The sequence below is a fragment of the Ochotona princeps genome, chromosome 4 (assembly GCF_030435755.1).
Source record: "Ochotona princeps isolate mOchPri1 chromosome 4, mOchPri1.hap1, whole genome shotgun sequence".
In the NCBI taxonomy this organism is placed as follows: Eukaryota; Metazoa; Chordata; class Mammalia; order Lagomorpha; family Ochotonidae; genus Ochotona; species Ochotona princeps.
In genome coordinates this window covers 46,099,811-46,119,792 of record NC_080835.1, presented here as the reverse complement: position 1 = coordinate 46,119,792, position 19,982 = coordinate 46,099,811, and the positions used below count along the sequence as shown (strand labels likewise).

The 19,982-nt window shown below is 49.4% G+C and overlaps 1 protein-coding gene across 1 annotated transcript in view; it reads right to left on the bottom strand.

Annotated features, from left to right (window-relative positions):
* IRAG1 (inositol 1,4,5-triphosphate receptor associated 1) overlaps positions 1-19,982 on the bottom strand; it is a 100,447-nt gene that overhangs the window by 18,535 nt on the left and 61,930 nt on the right. The window contains 6 exon segments of the mRNA XM_004593787.4: positions 45-176; positions 1,127-1,267; positions 3,517-3,547; positions 6,372-6,495; positions 17,326-17,404; positions 19,364-19,969. Of these exon segments, the coding sequence (XP_004593844.2) occupies positions 45-176; positions 1,127-1,267; positions 3,517-3,547; positions 6,372-6,495; positions 17,326-17,404; positions 19,364-19,969 (1,113 nt within the window).

Here is a 19,982-nt window from a genome sequence, read left to right as displayed (position 1 = left end):
TGCCTGACCCTGCAGGTGGAGCAGGGCCAGTCAGCAAGCCTCACCTGGCGCACAGCCCCCACGGCCTCGGCTCGGCTGGAGAGGCGGGCGGCCAAGCGATGCAGGACGGCAATGTCCTCCAGCAGCTTCTGGTAGGTCTCTCGGTGCTCACAGTGGTGCCACAGCGATGCCGAGGACTGCGGGGAGAAGCAGCATCACCGGGCATCCTCACCTAAGGCTAGGGACTGCTGTGCATGTGCCCCATCCCCCAGTGCAGAATCTGAAATGCTAGTCCTGCGATGCAATGGCATCAGGAGCTGGGGCCCTCGGGAGATGATTTGGGTCATGAGCATGGAGCCCCAGCGGAATGGGGTGAGTACCCTTTAAAAGAGACTCCAGGGCCCAGCATGTTGGCTTAGCTGCTAAAGTCCTTGCCTTGAACACGCCAGGATCCCATATGGTCGCTGATTCTAATCCCAGCGACCCCGCTTCCCATCCAGCTCCCTGCTTATGGCCTGGGAAAGCAGTCAAGGACGGCCCAAAGCATTGGGACCCTGCACCCGCATGGGAGACCTGGAAGAGGTTCCTGGCTCCTGGCTTCGGATCGGTGTAGCATCGGCCATTGCGGTCACTTGGGGAGTGCATCATCGGACGGAAGATCTGTCTCTCCTCCTCTCTGTATATCTGACTTTGCAATAAAAATAAATCTTAAAAAAAGAGACCCCAGAGTTATTTCTCTTTCTGCAACATCAGGGTAGAAGGAGTTGGCAGGTGGAAGCCTCAAAGAGGTCCTTCATGAGACCCAGACCCAAATGGCACTCTAGTCTTGCACTGTCAGCCTCCAGAATGATGAGAAACAAATGACTGTTGTCCATGCCACCCCATCAGTGGGCAGGGCCTCACTCATCCCTCAGGAGCTCTCCAGGGCTAGGAGGCCTTGCCTACCGCCTTGGGGTCAGCAGGCTGCCACATCTACACCCTGACCCTTTTCAGCCATCCAGAGAAGATTCTTCAGCTCATGGCCTTGGCCCAGTTTCTCACTTCAGGAGACTCCATTTAGTGATTGAAAGAAGCATGACACCTGCTACCACCTTTGGGGCCAGCCCCTGCTTCATAAGGATTCCTCAGAATCTGGCCCCACAATTACCGTAATGGACGCTTTGAAGTTTTCCAGTTCCTTCTCAGTATTCTCTTCTGTCAGGTTGCGTTCCCTTTCAGCCTGGTTAATTCTGGCTTCTAGAGTGTAGCTGTCATTTCTAAAGGCCAAGGATAGTTGTACAAACACGTTCTGTTGGGAACAAGAGTGTGGGAGAGGTGCTAGGACGAGTTACTGTAGGGCACAAGGCTGCAGTCACATTGCTTGTGTGTGCCCCAGGAACCAGTTGCCAAAGCAGCCACATCACATAGAAGATGGTGAGCTAGAATCCAAGGTCCCTCCCAGGACCAGAGAACCAAATGCATTCTACCAAAGAACAGTAATTCTGCTTTCTGTTGAATTTCAGGAACATCCTGTTTGAGTTTAGGCAAGCTCAGGCCAGTGCAACTGATTGTGTAAACAATGTGAATTTATCCTGTGGTTTCTTTGCTTGACAAATTTTGGAGATGTTGCATGAAACCATTGCATTTAAAGAAACCCCATTTGAGATTTAAACCTGTTGACTTAAAGCAAACTTCAGCCAGCATGTAGCCTGAGTATTACAAATTCCACATCAGTAGCACCTCTAAGAAGCAGCTAAGAGATTAAATAAAGCCTAATGTGATTATGTTAGGATAACTTTTTCTGGAATAAGTTTTCCATGCCCAGAGTACAGCCTTCCAAGAATGAGTTTTTAAAAGATAATATTGATCAAAAATAGATTTCCTGGGAAAATAGGAAGCTGCTAAAGGAGGAGAAATAGATAAACTCCAAACAGGAAGGAAGCTGCACTCTTCAGTTTCACAGCCCTCATCTGCCCTGAGTCAAGTAGTAGGAGATTTACACCCTGGGCCGGTTCATTGAAACCTGAACTTTCGTAGATTATATAACCTTGCAATGGGAGGCAGATCTCCCCAGATAGAGCTGAAGTCCTTCAGCTGACCCCCATAATGATGATGGCAATATTGAGCACTTACTGTATGCCTGAACTTGAATGAGTTTAATGAACCTTGTCTAATTTAATCCCTTGTCCATCCTGTATGGTTGGAATTGTTTTGCTTATTTTATGGGCAAAAAAAAAAAAAAAAAGGACCAAGATAGAGAGAAGCCATTAACTTGCTCAGGGTGACACAGGGAGCACTGTCTGATTCCAAAGCCCATTTTTCTTCTGTGGTGCTGGTTACGTCATGTGATTCTTTGAGTAGACATCCAAGGAAGAGATCTGACCATTACAGAACTGCCATATCACAAGTCAAGCTAGTGAATAATGCTCGGGGTGTGAAACTCCGTCCTGGAGCTGTCCCTTTAGCAGCAGCGGGACATAAAGAGTCTTGGATTTAGTTAGAACCCTTGGGTCCAAAGTTTGTTTCTGCTAAGAATTAGTGCTGAGACACTGGGCATGTCCCTTAATCCCTCAATTTCTCCTTAGAATTCCTGTTCTACCTGCTTCTCTGAGCCAACGAGAGGCACAGCGGAAAGCATGGCTCTTAGGGTTCAGGCAGTGTCCCTGTGCAAGGTTACTGTTACTCCCTCCAGTGGAAATTTCCTATTGTCTGTCATTCTTTGTTTATTTGGTTCACATCCCGGTCTCACTTCTGATACTAACCCTTGTCCACCTCTCCATTCACTAGATGGAACGCAGATGCCTCCCTGCTCACTCACCTCCTGCATGGGGACAAAGAGGGCCCCTGGGGAGTAACAGGTGAAAAACGGGAAGTTGGACTGCTGACAGCACAGCCTGCTGCTCAACTCAGCTAATATTCTCTTGTTTCCTTTCTCTCAGATTGATTGAGAAAGATCAGTCTCTCATCCACTAGTTTACTCCTCAATTGGCCACAACAGCCAGGGCTGGGCAAGGCTGAAGCCGGGAGCCAGTAACTCAATTTTGGTTTCCCACATGGATGAGAAACTACTTGAACCATCACCTGCTGCCTCTCATTGGAAATGAAGAAGCCAGGAACCACAGTATGGAATGCAGGTGGTGTTTTAATCGCTATGCCAAGCCCTTGCCCCTGAGTAGATTTCTTGCAGCTGAAACTCAGGAGGAAAGCACCTCTATGCTCATGTCTGACACTTGGAATCCAACCAGCTTTCAATTTTGAAATAAACCTGACATAATTCTGTAGTGTCTCAGCTGACCTTGTGACTCAAGAGCCCTGCATTCAAAGAATAAACAATCCTTGTAGGACATGGGATTTCCAATTAGGGTTTCAGTCCTGACCAAAGTTGTTAAAGTTGAGTGGGAATGGGGCTCGTGGAACTTTAGTGCGGCTGTCACAGGTTTCTGTACTATCCCCCAGCACTCATTCTCACTTTGGGGCCAGAGGCCGAAGGAAGGAATGTCTTGAATAAACCCAATCAAGCACAGACACTGAGCTTCATACAACACTTAAGTCACTTACCTCAACTTCCTTTTCAGTGAGTGGAGGGGCACTGTGAAAGGAGGGAAAAAACACACAAATGAACTTTATCCAACTTATTAAATAAACCAGAAGGCGACTGAACAGTCAGCCGACCACATGTTCCCCAAGCCCTGGGTAGACAGAGTTGGTGAGAAGGAAAAGAGGCAGTATTCCTCTGTATGCTCTACTGGCAGCAAGCACTGACCCCTGGGGAGACCGGGGGCAGGTCAGAAAGCCTGGGTCCTGGGTCAGCTTTTCTGTGACTTTGGACACACCATTTAATCTCTCTAGGCCCTGACTTGCTCATCTATAAAATGGGAATAGTGACATTTATCCTGCAGAAGTGTTATAAGAAATGTATGCACATGCATATATACACATAAATATGTATGCATGTGTGAGTACCAGGACAGTCAGCCCTCCGTACATGCATGTTCTGTATCCAGACATCTGCCCAGCCACAGGTCAAAAATATTTAGAAAAATTGCATTTGTACTGAACACATACAGATTTTGTTATTTCTTAATATAGGATAACTGCCTAAAAGGTTGCAGTAGGTGTTACAAGTAATCTTGAGATGACAAAGTAGACAGGAAGAAGAGGGTAGGTTCTAAGCCCGTGCTATGCCACATGAGACAAAGAACTTGAACATCTGTGGGGTTTGGTCCTTAAAGGGGGGTAAGGGGCTGGAGAGGTCCCATCCCCCGTGGATACTGACAGCCTACTGCAGAACCATTCAGTGGGTGGTCAAGAAACGCTGCCTACCGTTGTGATGAACTCCCAGGCTTGTGCTGAGTACTTCACAGACTCATGTAAGATTTGGGGAATGACTGCATCTGCAAAGCCAGACCCTCCTGCCTCTGTTGATGCTGACAGAGGTACAGGTGGGCCAGGGGAGAGAAGGCAGGAAGGCATAGCCAGAGCCCTGCTGCACAGCGAGACCGTCTGATGACCAGAAAGCCTTGGCAGCACAGAACGGTCTTTGAGAGGTTCCTCATCACGGGGCTGTTCCCACAGCCGGAGCTTTCCAGGGGCCACACCTGTTCTGCTGCCTGTGCCTTTGCAGTGACTGCAGTTGGCCCCCTCCTGAAACCCTGGCAATGTAAATAATGCAGGGGCTGTATCCCATGTGGGGCAGGCGGGTAGAGACCTGGGGGTCTGACAGCATTGCTGCAGGCTTGGCAACAGCTCTCGCCATCAATCAACTATTCAGGAAACACAACTTCCTCCCTCCGACGGGTGTGGAGGGACCCTGAGAGCAAAGGTAGGGGTCAGTCATTCTGCCAGGGGCTGGTTCTCACTCCCGCTGAGGGACTGTGAGAGCTTCCTGTCAGGATGAGGCAGCAGGACCCCGTGGCCCCCAAGTCAGCAGAGCGCGGAGCACGGGATAAACAACAGCCAAGATGTGCAATGCTTCCAATTCTTGTCCCGGCCCCACCCAGGAGGCCCTTTCCTCTGAGGGAGCTCAGAGCTGTCACCCAGAGCACACACATCCTGTTCAAGTGATTTACCCGCTCCCACTGACTCCTGGGTTTGTTTGGACAGTACGTGAAATTTACATTTCTCCCTTAGTGATTAACCAAACTTACGTTTCTGTTTGAATGACTCACATTTTGCTCTTTTGTTATACAGTACAGCCATCATTTAAAAAAGTTTCTTTAAATGTGAAGGCTCAGTGGTGTGATTTTGGCAACGAAGCCACCTGATGTGCTACTATGCCAGCTGCTTTGCCCTGAGGACTGGTAGTGGTGCCCTGCAAGCAGCCTGCTCTCGGTTGTCTGTCAAGTTGCTAGCAGGTGACCTTCCTTTGCCCCACCCCCCGCACCCCCCACCCATCTACTCCAGCCTCCTTTTCTTGCTAAAGAAACCCTCTTCTTTATGACTGGGTTGTCACAAACACCAGAGGTCAACCAGTAGTAGGTAGACACACTCTCTGACCTGCCACACACACACTAGGGGTGCTCATCTGTGACTTCCATGAGGTGAGCTGTCTCCCCCTGCACCATTCTCCAGGTAAGGAAGCAGGCGGCTTCTGACTTACTTCTAGCACTTACCTTCTCTCACACAGCATCTGGTCACTAAGTCCTTCTGAGAACTGCCCAATGAGTCCCTGTCTTGGCTGATTACAGTGTGGCATTTGCACAATCACTCTCAGTGGGAACAACATGTTCTCTTTTCCTATTTACCACCCAAACTGGGGATCTCTGTTGGGCCAGACTGCTCCTCCTAATGACTGCTCTCACCACACAGGTGTCCATGTTGCTGGGCCTGCAGGCACCTGCCCAATCCCTCTCTTCTGTCCAAGTCTCCAGTTCTGTTGTATGTGAACACTGCCCCGAATCCCTGTGCATACATGATCTCATTTTGCCATTGCTGTACCTTCCCATAACAGAGCCATTAAGACCCCTGTGTTATGGGTGCTGGAGCCAAGACAAAGAGGCAGAGGGATTTCCTCTGTAGTAAGGGAGGTAGTCCGGCAGATTTTCCAAGCAATCCTGCTTGTGGTTCCCATCTCTGGAGAGATCTGAGATGTAGACCCTTCCACCTACAGGGAACTGATATAGCTGGGATTGGAGCTCACATCTGCCCACCACCCCCTGCTGCCATAGCCTCTCGTGAGCCTCATGCCTTCACAGTAGAATCGCCTGTGAACTGTACCTGCTGTGTGAATCAGAAGCACCTGCAGCTTAGCCCATCACTAATCTTTTGATCTTTAAATGTGTCACCTCTACATGAATCAATGGAATTTGATCCTTGTAGGGTGGAGAATCCAGATTGGTGCTTCTGTGTCCTGATGAATGTAACACAGGAGCCATGCAATCCAGGGTATTCCACAGCCCACACTGTGATTTTACCTTCCAGGGAGAGACTTGTGGACTCGCAGTTTGCGCAGCAGAACATCAGAAATGTTGGGCATGACCTCCAGGCCACCCTTTGACTCCTCTTCCTCAATAGCTGCTGAGAGTTCAGAAGGGGGCCCTGGGGAGAAAAAGGTGTAGTGGTTTTTTTTGTGTGTGTTTTTTTTTTAGTCAAATGTACATTTAAAATCATAATAGCACTATTGGCGGCTAGCTTCAGAGGGAAGGAAAAGGCTAACTTTTATAAACCTCCAGTTCTATGCCAGGGCCTTGTGATTGCCATCAGCCTTACTGCTCACAGTAACCAACAAGCTGGAAATTATCTCATTTCACGGTGAGGAATTCAAGGCCTAGCAAGATTAAGCAATGTGCTTGAGATTATGGACCTAGTGAATGGCACAGGCAAACTGTGAGCCAAGGTTCATCTGTCCTAAATTCAGTGTTCTTCCCCTAGCTCCTGGAAGCTGATTGGGTACAGAATTTGAAAAATAAACAAGCAACAACAAAAAAGTTCTCTTTGGCCATATTTTCAGGAGCTCTGAGAGTATTCTTCCTCAAATTCAAAAAGTTCCATCTCCTGTGTCCTACCTAGATATCAGTATCTGGCTCCATATTCCTTTAGACAGGAACAGAACTGGAGAGGTTCCAGGATAAAGCTAATCTCATCAGTTTTTTAAAAAACAGATCCTGGAAATACAAATGCCTTCTAGTTAACAAAGTCACTAAACAGCCTTTTGTTACTTCCTGAAACCATGCCATTTCAATGCCCTGATAGAATAAAGAACAAACCAAGTAAAATGACAATATTGACAATGGTGTGAAAGCAATACACATTCAGCAAAATCCCATTTTGCCTTCTGACATTTTCCCAGGCTTGGCAGTGTGTGGAGCGATACAGTCCTGATGCTGGCTGGTAGCAGTTACACACTGTTCCCAGTTATTCCTGGGAGCACAAGGGCAAGAACCTGTCTTCACAGCATACTGTGCTGCTGGTGGGACAGGTGTAGTAAATGCATTTTCTACCGGTGACATTTTTAACTGACAACGGGTTTCTCAGGACCGGGCAGAAGCGTAAGCTGAAGAGCCTCTGTGCCCCCTTACCCAATCTTTCTCCTGTTTGAAGACAGCCCTTAGGCCTTTCTGAAGCATTTCTTCTCCTGGCTGTATTCTTCTAGTTGCTCACTAAGGTTTACTATGGTCTCTAGACACTATCCCCTATTGCCTTGAATTCTGGTGTGTTGCTATCCCACGGACGCAGATGTGGTCTATCTAAACGAGGTTTTAGCACAGGACGGCACTGGGCAAATATCTCTGGCATTGACAGTTGTTAATCATGCAGCACACTTGCTATGCCTTTACGGGTTTGTGGCATATTTAGAGTTCAGTAAAAACCTCAGGTGTCTTTAATTTGAGCCAAATCAAATGTCATCCTGTACAGCGAGTACTTTCCATGTGCACACAGGACGTTGTGTTTACTCATGTTTTAGTGGCTCTCATGGGTCTGGTCCAGCAGCTTCCCAACCTGCTCAGTGATGTTCTGAGCCTGGGTAGCACTCAGGTCTGTAGGCATCATTGTGGCAATAGATGTGGAGCCAAGATTGGGCATTGTATGAGGAGAGACCATGTGGGAAGGAGAAGAGCTAGCCTTGTAGTTTGGCTCAAGGTGAAATGTGTTTAAATACATTTAGCTTTCCAGTAACATGAGGGCGCTCCCGAGTTCCAGGTAATTGAGGTATCCTGGCCAAGCCATCCGTTGGAGAGGAAGCAGTGGGCAATCCTGTGTGGGAGTAATGGCGGCCTCTGTTCATTCAGCTGTTTCTCGCCTCTTGCATCCTATCCTGACCATTGTTGCTTTCTCAGGCTTCCACAAGACAAGTGGTAAGTAAGCTCTGTGATGCCTCGGGCTTCACTCTACCCAGCATTGTCATTTAAGAGGAGGACTACATGACTGACTGAAGCATATGAAATCTAATAATCAAATGAAAGCCATATCAGGGGCTTTTGCTCAGAAAAGTCCCCTACATTGAGCCAAGGCGGGGCGGGGTTGTGGTGAATAATTAGATCTCCTGGCTCCGGTAAAATACTTTCTAAAGAGCCAGCTGCCTTCCTGTAGAACACAGCCCAGTTAACAATAAGAAATAATTCAAATCCAAACACACACCAGCAACTCATCTACAGGAAAAAGCAAATGTCTCTGAAGATAATGACAGAACAAGTAGGAAAAACTGCAGGGACTGTGCCCCGGGTAACTCCTCCTTCCTCCCGCACAGAGTCAGTGTGAAAGGAAGATACAGGAGAGACATTCTGACAGATGTGGCATCACAGCATGGGAAAGGAAGTAGCGTGGCTGAGCAAACAGCATGGATGGAGCCGATGCAGAAAGCCCCTCTGGAAGAGAAGGTTCCCCACCCCACGTGCCAACACACTGATGAGAACAAACTGCCCGCGCTGCCATTTTGCTTTGCTTACTGAGGAGGAACAGAAGGGAAAGACAATGTTGGCACAGTATCCTGTCAGAGCTGAGGACCTCCAACAATATGAAGGGATTTACCAGAAAGGGAGACCGAAAATGAAATTAACGGAACAATCCCCTCTTATTGGATGGGTGGCAGAGAAACACAAAAAGCCCCTGTGGAAGCTGCCCGTCCTGATGCTGAAAAGCTGCCTCTCAGACAGACTGCTGGGATGGTGTCCATCTTTCTCTTCCCTTACTTGAATGGGAAAATTGTATCAAGTCTGGATAATAAACACTACAACAGATTGTCTTTACAATTCTACTCTAAGCTAGCGAAACAACTTGCATTTATCCAAGGGAGCAAGGTGTAGATTCATTTTGGGACAACAAACTCAGATTCTGGACTATGAGCAAAATTACAGAGAAAGCAGAAACCAACTCTATCAGCAACAGCACTCACAGCCCTCTGTGAGCATCCTCTGTCTTCCCCAACCACCCACCTCAGCAGTAACAGGTATGCAAGCCCTCGATGCCCAGCTGAAGTACTGCAGGGCAGACAAACAGACCTCAGAAGAACGCAGGACGGAGTCTGAAAATTAACCTATAAAATATATCTGGATAAAAAGAGAATACAAGCAGAAACACCCAGATCAAGAGGAAATAAAACAAATGGCATGGCAACTTGACAAAAATACTATGCACAAAAGAGGAAAGGAGGAAGGAAGCAAGGAAGAACGGAAACTTGTAGGAGACAGATGTCAGGATAGAAGCAGCCACAAGAAACACACCAAAAACAAAAAAATGCATTTGTGTGCAAAATATACACCACAAATGCTCTGACTCTAGGAAAAACTAGAGCCTTCAAAAAAATGAACACAAAAAGTCAGAGGTGACAACAAGGTCACAGAAAGTTGGAAGAGGATTGCCACTTTAGGAAACAATCAAAATAACAATCCAAAAATTAAAAATATAGAAAACCAGTGTCTTGGAAAACCATGAAATGCAGCAGGTTTGGCCTCAAACTGAATTATTAAGGAGTGTAGGAGAGATCAGATGGCCACAGATATGCAAAGAAGGAAAGAAAAGTTGGCATAGACAGAGCTGGAGTAACAGATATGGAGTTGAGATGCTTTCAACCAATGAGTGGAAGTTGGAACAAGACCCAAATGGGACCCAGCAAGTGTCCAAATACATAACAGTTAAGGAAGAATGTTTCCTTCAGTTGCAGGGGAAGGTATACTGTGTTAAATGCTTCTCTAGTGGTTTTCCTCAGAGAAAAAGCCAAATACTTTCAGGGGGCTAAGGGGTGCAAGGACGGCATCACAAAGGTCTAAGGGGAAGGGTTGCTGCATGACTTAATAACCCAGCAAGCTGTCCTTCAGAAAGACAGCATTCTCCAACATGCTAAATTCAGGGAACACAGCTCTCCTAAGCCATTCAGGAAAACTATAGGATAATAAAATCCAGCTAAATAAGATGTAAATCAAAATAATAAAGTAGTTACTGGTGAGCAGGGAGTAGAGGTGGAGACCAGTGGGGAGCAGGAGATCCTGTACGTGTAAGTTTACAGCCAGATAGCTGTGGGAACCATGGTGACCACAGAACACTGTGCCACAACCTCGCTGATAGCAGCAGGAGGAACTAGTGTTGGTACAGGTGACGAAGGAGAGGTCAGAGCCAACCTGAAGGTGGAAGAGATGCTGCCACTCACCTTTCCCTGCAGAACGGCCAGATCTTCATTTTCTGGGTTCTTGATACTCTGCCATCAAGGCCCCAAGTTCTAGAGGGACTGCCCTGCCTGGCAGCAGCTAATTCCTCAAATTAGGCAACCATTGTTCCTTCAGCTGAGCCTCAGCCTTCACCTTCATGAAACTCACACACCAAGGTAAGATTTCCTTTGCCCTCAAATGGCCCCAAGGCAACATATCAGAAAATGAGACACAGACAACCACCCCCTCTATAACGCAGAGCCAGCCAGCATCATTCCGTTCCAGCTGTGCCATCCTGAACTAAGAGTACCTACATGGTTCGCCCCTTCTTTCCCACGAGAATCCCAGTAAAGGCTCCAGGCCTCCCTCCTGCCTCCCTCCTCCCACCTCAGATCACCCCTGGTCCTTTCCCAGGTGCCCTGTGCGGCATGCCTCCTGTCTTTAGAAACACATTAGTATAGGGCCCAGCACTGTGGCCTAACAGCTAAAGTCCTCAATTTATGCAAGCAGAATCCCACATGGGCGCCGGTTCTCATCCTGGCAGCCCCACTTCCCATCCAGCTCCCTGCTTGTGGCCTGGGAAAGCAGTTGAGGACAGCCCAAAGCTTTGGGGCCCTGCACCCACGTGGGAGACCCGGAAGACTCAAGAAGAGCTCCTGGCTCCTGGTTTCAGATCGGCATAGCACCGGCCCGTTGCAGTCACCTGGAGAGTGAATCATCGGATGGAAGGTATTTCTCTCTGTCTGTCCTCCTCTCTACATATATCTAACTTTGCAATAAAAATAAATCTTTTTAAGCACACACACACACACACACACATGAGTGTAAACCTCTTCCTTCCTAACAGTGGACCTCTGTGTTTATTGTACTGGATTTAAGCAAACACCAGCTACGAAATGTAAAAGCCACCCAGAAGCAAGGCAAGCACAAGCAATGTAAAAAGAAAAAAAAAAAACAAATAAAAAACAAACAAACAAAAAAACCACACAAATTGCCTCAAAGATTCCAAACTCTTGTGCTGCTCATAACTTAAAAAACTCCTAGAAACCAATTTCTCTTCCCTAGAGGAAGCAATTACATTTCAGCACATCCTGTGGTTTCACTTCACTTGATTCAAGTTCAATTAAATCGAAACATTTTGTTTCAAATAAGTATGTCTAATTTAATCTCTTTCTGGTCCCTCTCCCCTCCTTTCTGCATTTATTGGGGAGAGGGTATTTGATTAAGCTATTTTGACTTTTGTTGTATTATTATAGTTGAATTTTTAGAAAAAGAGCAAGAGTCATTTTAAAAATTGGAGAGGCAGAGAGAGCATGTTCCCATCCACCGGATCCCTCCACAGATTCCCAGCATGGGCTGAGACTGGGCTGGGCTGAAGCCAGAAGCCAGGAACATCATCCCGGTCTCTCACAGCACAACAAGAATGCAGTTACTGCTGCCTCCCAGGGTGTGCCTTCAGGGGCTGGGCACTGAATCCAGAAATCCCTGTGTAGGACTTGGAAACCTGCATCTTAACTACTTGGTTAAATGCCCACCTCCATGGGTCATGTTTAGTAAAAGTAAATATTTCAGAAGACCTGCCTGTACTGATTCATTCCAATGAAACCACTTCAATCTGACCATTTTGGGGGCATGGAAGTCACTTTTAATAAGTGAGCCCCAGGATGGTCCCTTGAAGTCAGAGCTACTACTGGTTGGAATAAACACCTTCCTCTCAATCTTCCCAGGGAGCTTTTGCCTGCCTCCTGAGACCCAAGGCCATGAGCCCAGAGTGGGATTATGCAAATACTGCACGATGAGGAAACTTCTCTGCCTCCCACACCTCTATCCAACTGCTTCCTCCACACTGCCACTTGGATCAGGCAAAGACAGATCACTTCCATAGCCATCACTGAAGCAGCATCAACTATACATTAGATGCACTTTCCTGGTTGATCCTCAAAATAGCCCTAATAAGAAAATATCACCCAGCTAATTTTTCTGTGGGAAATCGGAGCTCGGTTAAAATAAATCCCCCAGGGTTCGGCTGGTTAGCAAAACTAGATGAGCCTGTCACATCCCACCTGCTTCCCATGGCCACTCAACATATCCTGAGTGTTGGCACCATCACCTGCACAGCTGTGCAGACAACACCTGCTGGACTTTCTTGTATGCTCCTGAGCCCCACCTGCCAGGCTGACTTCCAAACAGCTCTCAGATCTCCCTACATCTCTACCAGCCCTGCTTACAGTCTCCTTGCCTTTCACCTGCTCTGACTCTAACCTCTAGCATTTCAGGCCAGCCTTCACAATTGGTCCAGAAGAATTACTGTAAGTCAGATTTGGTCCTGCTGCTTTGACTTCCCAGGGGTCCCACATGAAACTCAGACTCACAGCTTGGCCCTCAAAGCCTTCACTCTCCCTCCCCCCAGCCTTGGATACAGTACACACTCAATTCGCCCAGATCCCTTCTGTGTGAAGAGGCATCACGCCTTCACACCTGCGCTTCCCTCCACCTGAATGATTTTCTCTTCCTTGGCTCAGAACTGTGCCTGCAAACCTTCCTAACTCACCCTTCCTAAGCTAGCTGTTGCTGTTTCAAGGTTCCGAGGAACTTCACGTTCTATTAAAATAGGATCACAGTGTGTCACAGATTTTGTCTACACTTGTCCTTTGCTAGCAGTGAAGGTGAGCTCATTTGTTTCATATTTACCACGTGCTTACCGTGTCCTTGGAAGTGGACTTGGAACTAGGGGTGAAACACTAAGTCAATCTGACAAGCTACTGTCCTCTGAGAGCTTACTCCCTAAGGAGACAGGTTGCCAGAGGCATGTGCTCAAGCACTGCATTTCACACAGAAGAACAGGGATCTGGAGGTGCCAGATAGACCTTCATGGAACACTGACATTTGTGCAGGCAGCTGAAGATTAGATGGCGTTCACCAGGTAAGAGGACAAACCCTTCCCATAGAGGGAACAGACACAGCGGGTGCAAACAGGGGCAGGAACAAGTATTTGAATACAGCCTACAATGTGGAAAGCATGGTAGAGCAGGCCCTGGAAGATGCTGGGCAGGGCAGGGGTGCAACCCCAGGGCTACCTGCATCTTCCAAAGATCCAAGTGCTCATCCCAGGAGCAGATGAAGCCTGCAATGACGTGGGGACAGAATCACAGGTCAGAGACTCTTCTGGCTGTCACATGGGCAGTGATTTCAGCCAGGCAAGGAGTTCAAGAGGCCAGGTGGGGGTGGGGGGAGGCTAGGGGATCACTGAGGTGGCCAAGATGTCTGATGATAGTTAACTGGTCTGAGGCCTTCTCCTTGAGGATGGCCTAGAGCCCTCTGCACCTTAACACATCCCCAGCATACAAATCAGGAGCTTGCTGATAGTTTGTCAATTTGTAGCAATTGACCAAAGAGCCAACAACAGTCCTTGCAAAAAGAAACTGATGAGATTGTTGGAAAGACCAGATACAGCAAGGAAAGGAGCTTCCCAGTTCTCAGAAACAGAATGAGACCCAAAGTTCCTTAGCTTCCAGAATGCTCCGATAAGGATCTTCCCTATTTTCCAAAGAAACAGGCCCCCTAAGCGATGAGCTCCCATGCCTGGTGGTACTCAGAGCCACTCCACGAGGCTGCTCCCAGGGAGGACTTCAGAGCTGGTTGTCCTGGGGACAGGAGGAAATCAGGCTCTTCAGTGGCTCTCTCCAAATGCAAGAAGAGAGCCACAACTTGGCCAACAGCAGAGATGCCTGGATGCCCCCATCTCCACCTCCAACACTGGCTTACACAATGCAAACGTGGAGGACAAGCATGTCTGACCAGGTTGGCACACAGCTGCAGAGCCTCAGTGGCAGAAATGCAAGTCAGATCAAGTGCCTGTGGGCATGAAGCTCAACGTCAACTACCATCACACCAGCTCAGTGAACCCAGGACTATCATTGTCCCCATCTTGTATGTGAGCAAAGGCATAAGCAGAAGTTGTCCAAGGCTCTGAGGCTAAGAAGTGACAGAGCTTGAGCTCTTAGCCACCTAAATCCCAGAACTGAAGGAGGAAGAGAGCAACACAGAAATGTTATCACTGATTATGTGGCTCTTACAACGTTCTTATCAATAAGCAACAAAAGTAAAACCCAGCCTCATAATGACAGTTCTTAAGAGAAAAACACACACTCTGTCTTTGCAGGTGGCATCCCACAGTCGAGGTGATGTGGTAAATCCTTATGTCTGTGTGTTCACACAACAAATTTGAAATTTGAGAATTTACCCCAAGGGAACAGCTTAAAGGAAGAAGAAGAAAAAAACCTGCAAGTACTTATAGTAGAGTTGTTAATCACTGGTGGAACTGTAAACATCTGAAATATCCAACAATAGGCACATCAAACACTTCACCAACACATCCAAAGGAAGTATGCAACGATAAGCAGGAGAGTGAATCAAATGGAATCAACAGAAAGAACTGAAGTGAAAACAGAATAGGCAGAGCTATCTTTATCAACACTAGGAAAACTGTGTGGGTAAATAGAAATCTTTTACAGAATGTGTGGGGTTGTAGGTGAAGCAAATGTTTTGCCTAATCTTTCGAAACTGCTTTAATATATGGAAAATTAAAGAAATATAAAATACATCCAAAATTCCATTAGCTGAGTCCTGTGGGCAGTGTGCTTGTTGGTTGGTGTGGATAGGTGGGGGTGGCTGGCTGGTTCCCATCACAGGCTTCCATGGCATGCCTCGCCCCTCCCCTGAGTGTTCCCTGGGCAGGGCCGTCCTCACTGCATCTGGTGGGGAGAAAGAGGTGTATGTGTGGGGTGGTGGGCAGTGGCGAGGATCTTCAGATGTGGCACTTTGAAGCCCAGGTCCACAGAGATCTCAGATCCACATCGGAGAGGGGGAGGGTCCCAGCAAGCAAGCACCCCATTTCTCCTACTCACGTGGGACACAGCAGTGCCCCTCCTCTCCCTGTCCCTCCCCATCATCTCCCCCACGTGCGGGTCTGCTACAGGTTAGCATCTGAAACAGCACACCACTAACACATTTCACCACAGCTTGTGTGATGGCAAAACTGTGATAGGGAGTCAGGAACTCTAGGGGCCTCACTGTTGTCAACTGCAACAGGAGAGCAGTATCCCTGCCTGCCCTTGGGTATTCAGCAGACAGACAAAGCCAGAGGCGCGAAGGGGTTTGTACTGTAGAAAACACTGCCTGACATGATTCATGATTACATTTAAAGGAATAAAACATACATGATTTCATTCAGGTGAGGACTTAGAGTGCTTGCACACACAAGCATGGAAAGCAGGATGGTGACAGCCAGGGACCTGGGAGGTGGCATTTAATGGGTACATCGTGTCAGTTTGGGGAGAAGTAGTAGTGGGGGTGCTGGACGGTGGCGATGGTTGCACAATGTGGGTGTACTTAGCCCAAGTGCCGTAAAACAAGGGGACAGGAGTAAATTTTGCATTATGTATATTTACCACAGTAAGGATACAATACAGGGGTGGGTGCTGTAGCTTGATGGGTTAAACTGCCACCTGCAACAGTGGCATCCCATACAGGTGCTGGTGCATGTCCCAGCTGTCCTACTTCCAATTTAGTTCCTTTCTAACATGCCTGGGAAAGCACTAGAAGATGGTATGAGTGCCTGGGAACCTGCACTCACATGGGAGACCCAGATGAAGCTCCTGGCTCCTGGCTCCAGCCTGATGCAGTCTTGGCTGCATGAACCAGCGGCTGGAAGATTTCTTTCTATAATTCTCTTTCATAAATCTTTTTTAAAATATCATAAAATACAAATATGAAGGAGTAGGGTATAGATGGTATGATTTGGGGAAAGGAAATGAGGGCTTCAGAGCTGGAGGAGCTTATCCACGCTTCACCCAACAGGGATCAGGAGGGGTCCCAGTAGGGATAAAGGGCTGGGGAAAGAGGACCACCCCAGGGCGCTGTGGTCAAAGCTACCAGTTGTTGTTAGAAACAGTTCCAGCTTCTTTCATTCATAAGTCAGTATGTACTTATCCAGGGCCCAGATGTGTCAGGCACCTTTGCAACAGATGCACACAAACTTCCATTCTGGGGGAGAGGAATGCCGACACCCAGACGGTGCTGCCTGTGCAGCAAGAACTCCACACTTTCTAACTCTGTTCTTTCCCTGCTAACCTGCAAGGCAAGTAGCAAGCACTCCTGGCCACACTGCATAGAGGGGCTAGCCTGTGCAGGCCATGTGCCTGGGCTGTGGTTAGGTTGGCCCATATGTGGGTTCTGGAGAATGGTACCAGGAGCAGGCCTGGAGCTAGGGGATTAAGGCTCCAATGCAGGGGTAAGCCTGGCAAGCATGGCAGGCGAGTGAGCAGGCAGGCGACAGCAGCAGGCTGCAGGAAGGGCCTCGCAGGTCCCCAGCAGGTGGTGCCAGCAGATGGGAAAGCAAGCGCTGGCTAGGATGAATGGCACGAAAGGGGAAGTGAGCTACTTGAATGACTTCCTGGGTGTAGGCGGAAAGTGCAGTGTTGAAAGTTCAGGCCCGGGGCACCCTTGTGGACCCTAATGGACACTAACAAGTTCTGCCTGGGGCAGGAGACATGTCCAGAGGTGCTGAGTGAGCAGGAAAAGCCATCTGCTGCACTGGTTCATTTGCAAATATTTACTGAGGGCCTGCTCTGTGTCAGGCCCCCACTGAGGCCCAGAGGAACAAAGGTCATGGGCAGGAAGCCTGCATTTACACATTCGCCTTCCTGGCTCTGGTGCACACTGGTGCAGCCCCACCCCAGGGCTGGTGTGGGGGAGACAGGGCAGCATTCACCACGCACACACCTACCTTTCTCCTGTTCAGCAGCTTCTCGGAGTTCTGGGAGCTTAAGACCCACCAGATTCTGGTTTCTCATCAGGATGTGCTCCTTTTGAAGGGGGATGGAAAGAGACAAGGGGCTTTAGGGCATGGCAGCAGGCTGGATCCCTCAGCAGGTTCCATCCCTGGCTCCATGACCCAGCCTCAGGTGCAACGGGGTAAGGCGACACACACACACACCTGGGTGGGAACCATAAAGGCACAGGGAGATATGATGGGCATCAGGAAGATAGCTCCTCTCCCAGCACATAAGGGTACAGGAACAACTGACACACACGTTCCTTGGGACAAGAGTGGCCCTTGGCATGATGCACTTGACCAAGTAGTCTGTGGGTATGGTGGCGAGAGATCTGCTCAACCACACCGCAGCCGCAGCTGCAGCTGGTAGAGGGTGGAGGGCAGACACAAGCACAACCATGGATTCTGCGGACGAAGGGATCCCCTGGGTGGGTACAGGGTGTGCCTGTAACCCACTTCCTGCAATTTCACTGCTGACCACAGCTTTCTGCCCTGCTGTGTTGGGCACTGCATACCCACTTCCAGAAGTTGTGACTTGCCCAGCCCCTCAGTTCCTCAACAACTCTTTGCATGGTGCATCTTGGATTTTTAGACTCTCCAGACCCAGAGGACCTCAGCCAGTAACACCTGGGGAGGTGGGAGGATGACCCCAGGCGTTGTGGGACAGGTGGGCCCACGCCTGCTCCCAGTAAGACCTGACCAGGGTCCTCCAGTGGAGTTGTCCGGCAGAGCTCTCTACTCTGGAACTGTGCCACCCCTCTTGTGTGTGCGTATAGCTGCTGGCTCTCCTGCATAAAGAAGCAAAGCAAGAGGCCAGCAGGGGGTGCTCGTGACCCAAATGCGAGTCTGTCCCAGGGGGCCCTTGGAGTGTTCAGTTGTCATGGAAGTAGTTGGCAGCCTGGGCCTCCAATCTCTAACTTTCTCTGTTGAAGGTGTGGGGAGTGAAGGTGGCTTGGCCTGGCCTCTGATGAGCAGAGGTACTGGTGGGCAAGTCCTTGGTCCCTTCAGCTCCACCACTCCTAACATATCTGGGATTGGGCCCATTGGGGCAGCCCCTCCAGGCCCTGTGCTGATCTTCAGGGAAGACCAGCTAGGTTAGGCTGTGTCACATGCTCACATCAATTGCCAGGTCCCAGCTCCCAAGACTGAATAGGACTGCAGCATCAGGCTGCATCCCCACTGGCCCAGAGCTACCTTCACCTGTGCTGCAGGCTGGCCAGTGACTCATTCCGCTCCCTGGCCCGCACTCCCCTAGTCAAGACAGCCTGTGCAGCTCCAGCTCCCGTATTCCCTGGGCCCCACTCTGTGGAATCCTAGCTGCCTTGGCCTCTCTCCTGGCCTGGCCTTTTGGGGCGTAGTCAAGGTCGGGATTTCTGTGTCATATTGCCCTCTCCTCTAGTCTGTCTCCTGGGTTCCCCTGTAGACAGTGGCAGTACAGGGAGATTCCTGCACCTGGGTTGATGGCCTATAAAAGCTAGAGACACCATGGGCATGAGAAGGTTCCTGTGGAGGAGCAGCCCTTTATGGGGGTGGTGGGGGTGTTGCAGCATTGTGCTTGGTGGGGGATAGATTTGCAGCCCTGATCATGAACATCAGGAAGAAAGCTTGGAGTACAACCCAGGAGCAAACTACCTCATGCTTGCTGAGCCCCAGGCATGCTTTCCAGCCATCGAGGGGTGCTGTGCCTTCACCCCCAGCTCCAGCTGCATGGTGCTAGGGGCCTCTGTGTCCCTGTCCTCCCATCATGGGTAGCAACTAGACCCCAGGCTCCTTGATGCCTAACATCAGGGTAAATGGATGTTTTAAAAAGCTGCCACCCAAGTGGCCTGGCCTACCAGGTGAGGGAGCTTAGGACCCTACTAAGGCCCACATCTCGGCAACAGCTACTTTCCCACATACCCCACAACCCAATCTCTGCAATCTTCAATCAGGGGTGTCCTCCCCACCCCTGCCCAGTGCACACCTGCTCAGCCAGCCCTCAGGAACCCACCTCACGGAGCTTGGTCAGTTTCTGCATCCGCACAGGCTGCACTTGAATCTGGAAGTCTTTGAGTCCTGGGGCCTTGGCTAGCTTGCCCGAGAAACGCCTCTCCTCCTCTGTCAGTGGCAGCTTGGCAAGCACTTTCTGCAGCCGGGGCCCCGGCTCTTCAGGGCCGCTGTCCCAGGAGACCCCTCGTAGCAGCGGGGGCCGTGACACGGGGGACCGTGGCTCGGCTCTGGAGCCCACCTTGGTCCCTGTGGACTCTGAAGGTGAACCTGCTTCCTGGGGGGCTGGGGGAGCTGGCCCTGCAGGGCCTGGGGCTGGACTTCGGGGCAGGGGGCTGCTGTCCCTGGCCAGCTTCTGCAGCGGCTTTCCCAGCTCCCCCTCCACAGGGCCTGGCAAGGGGCTGTTCAGGGCCATTTTCCCGCCACTGCTTGGGAAAGAAGCTGGGCCCTTGGGCGTGGTCTCGGGATGCTGGAGGGGATCGAAGTTTTCTTTTTGTTCTATGGCCAGCTCTTTGGACTTGTCGACTGTAGGAGAGTGGGGGCCCAGCTTGCCCTGGGACACTTTCCTCTGGTCATTCTGCTTCCGGTCAGCTAGTCCTTTGGGGATATTCTGAAAGAGAGAA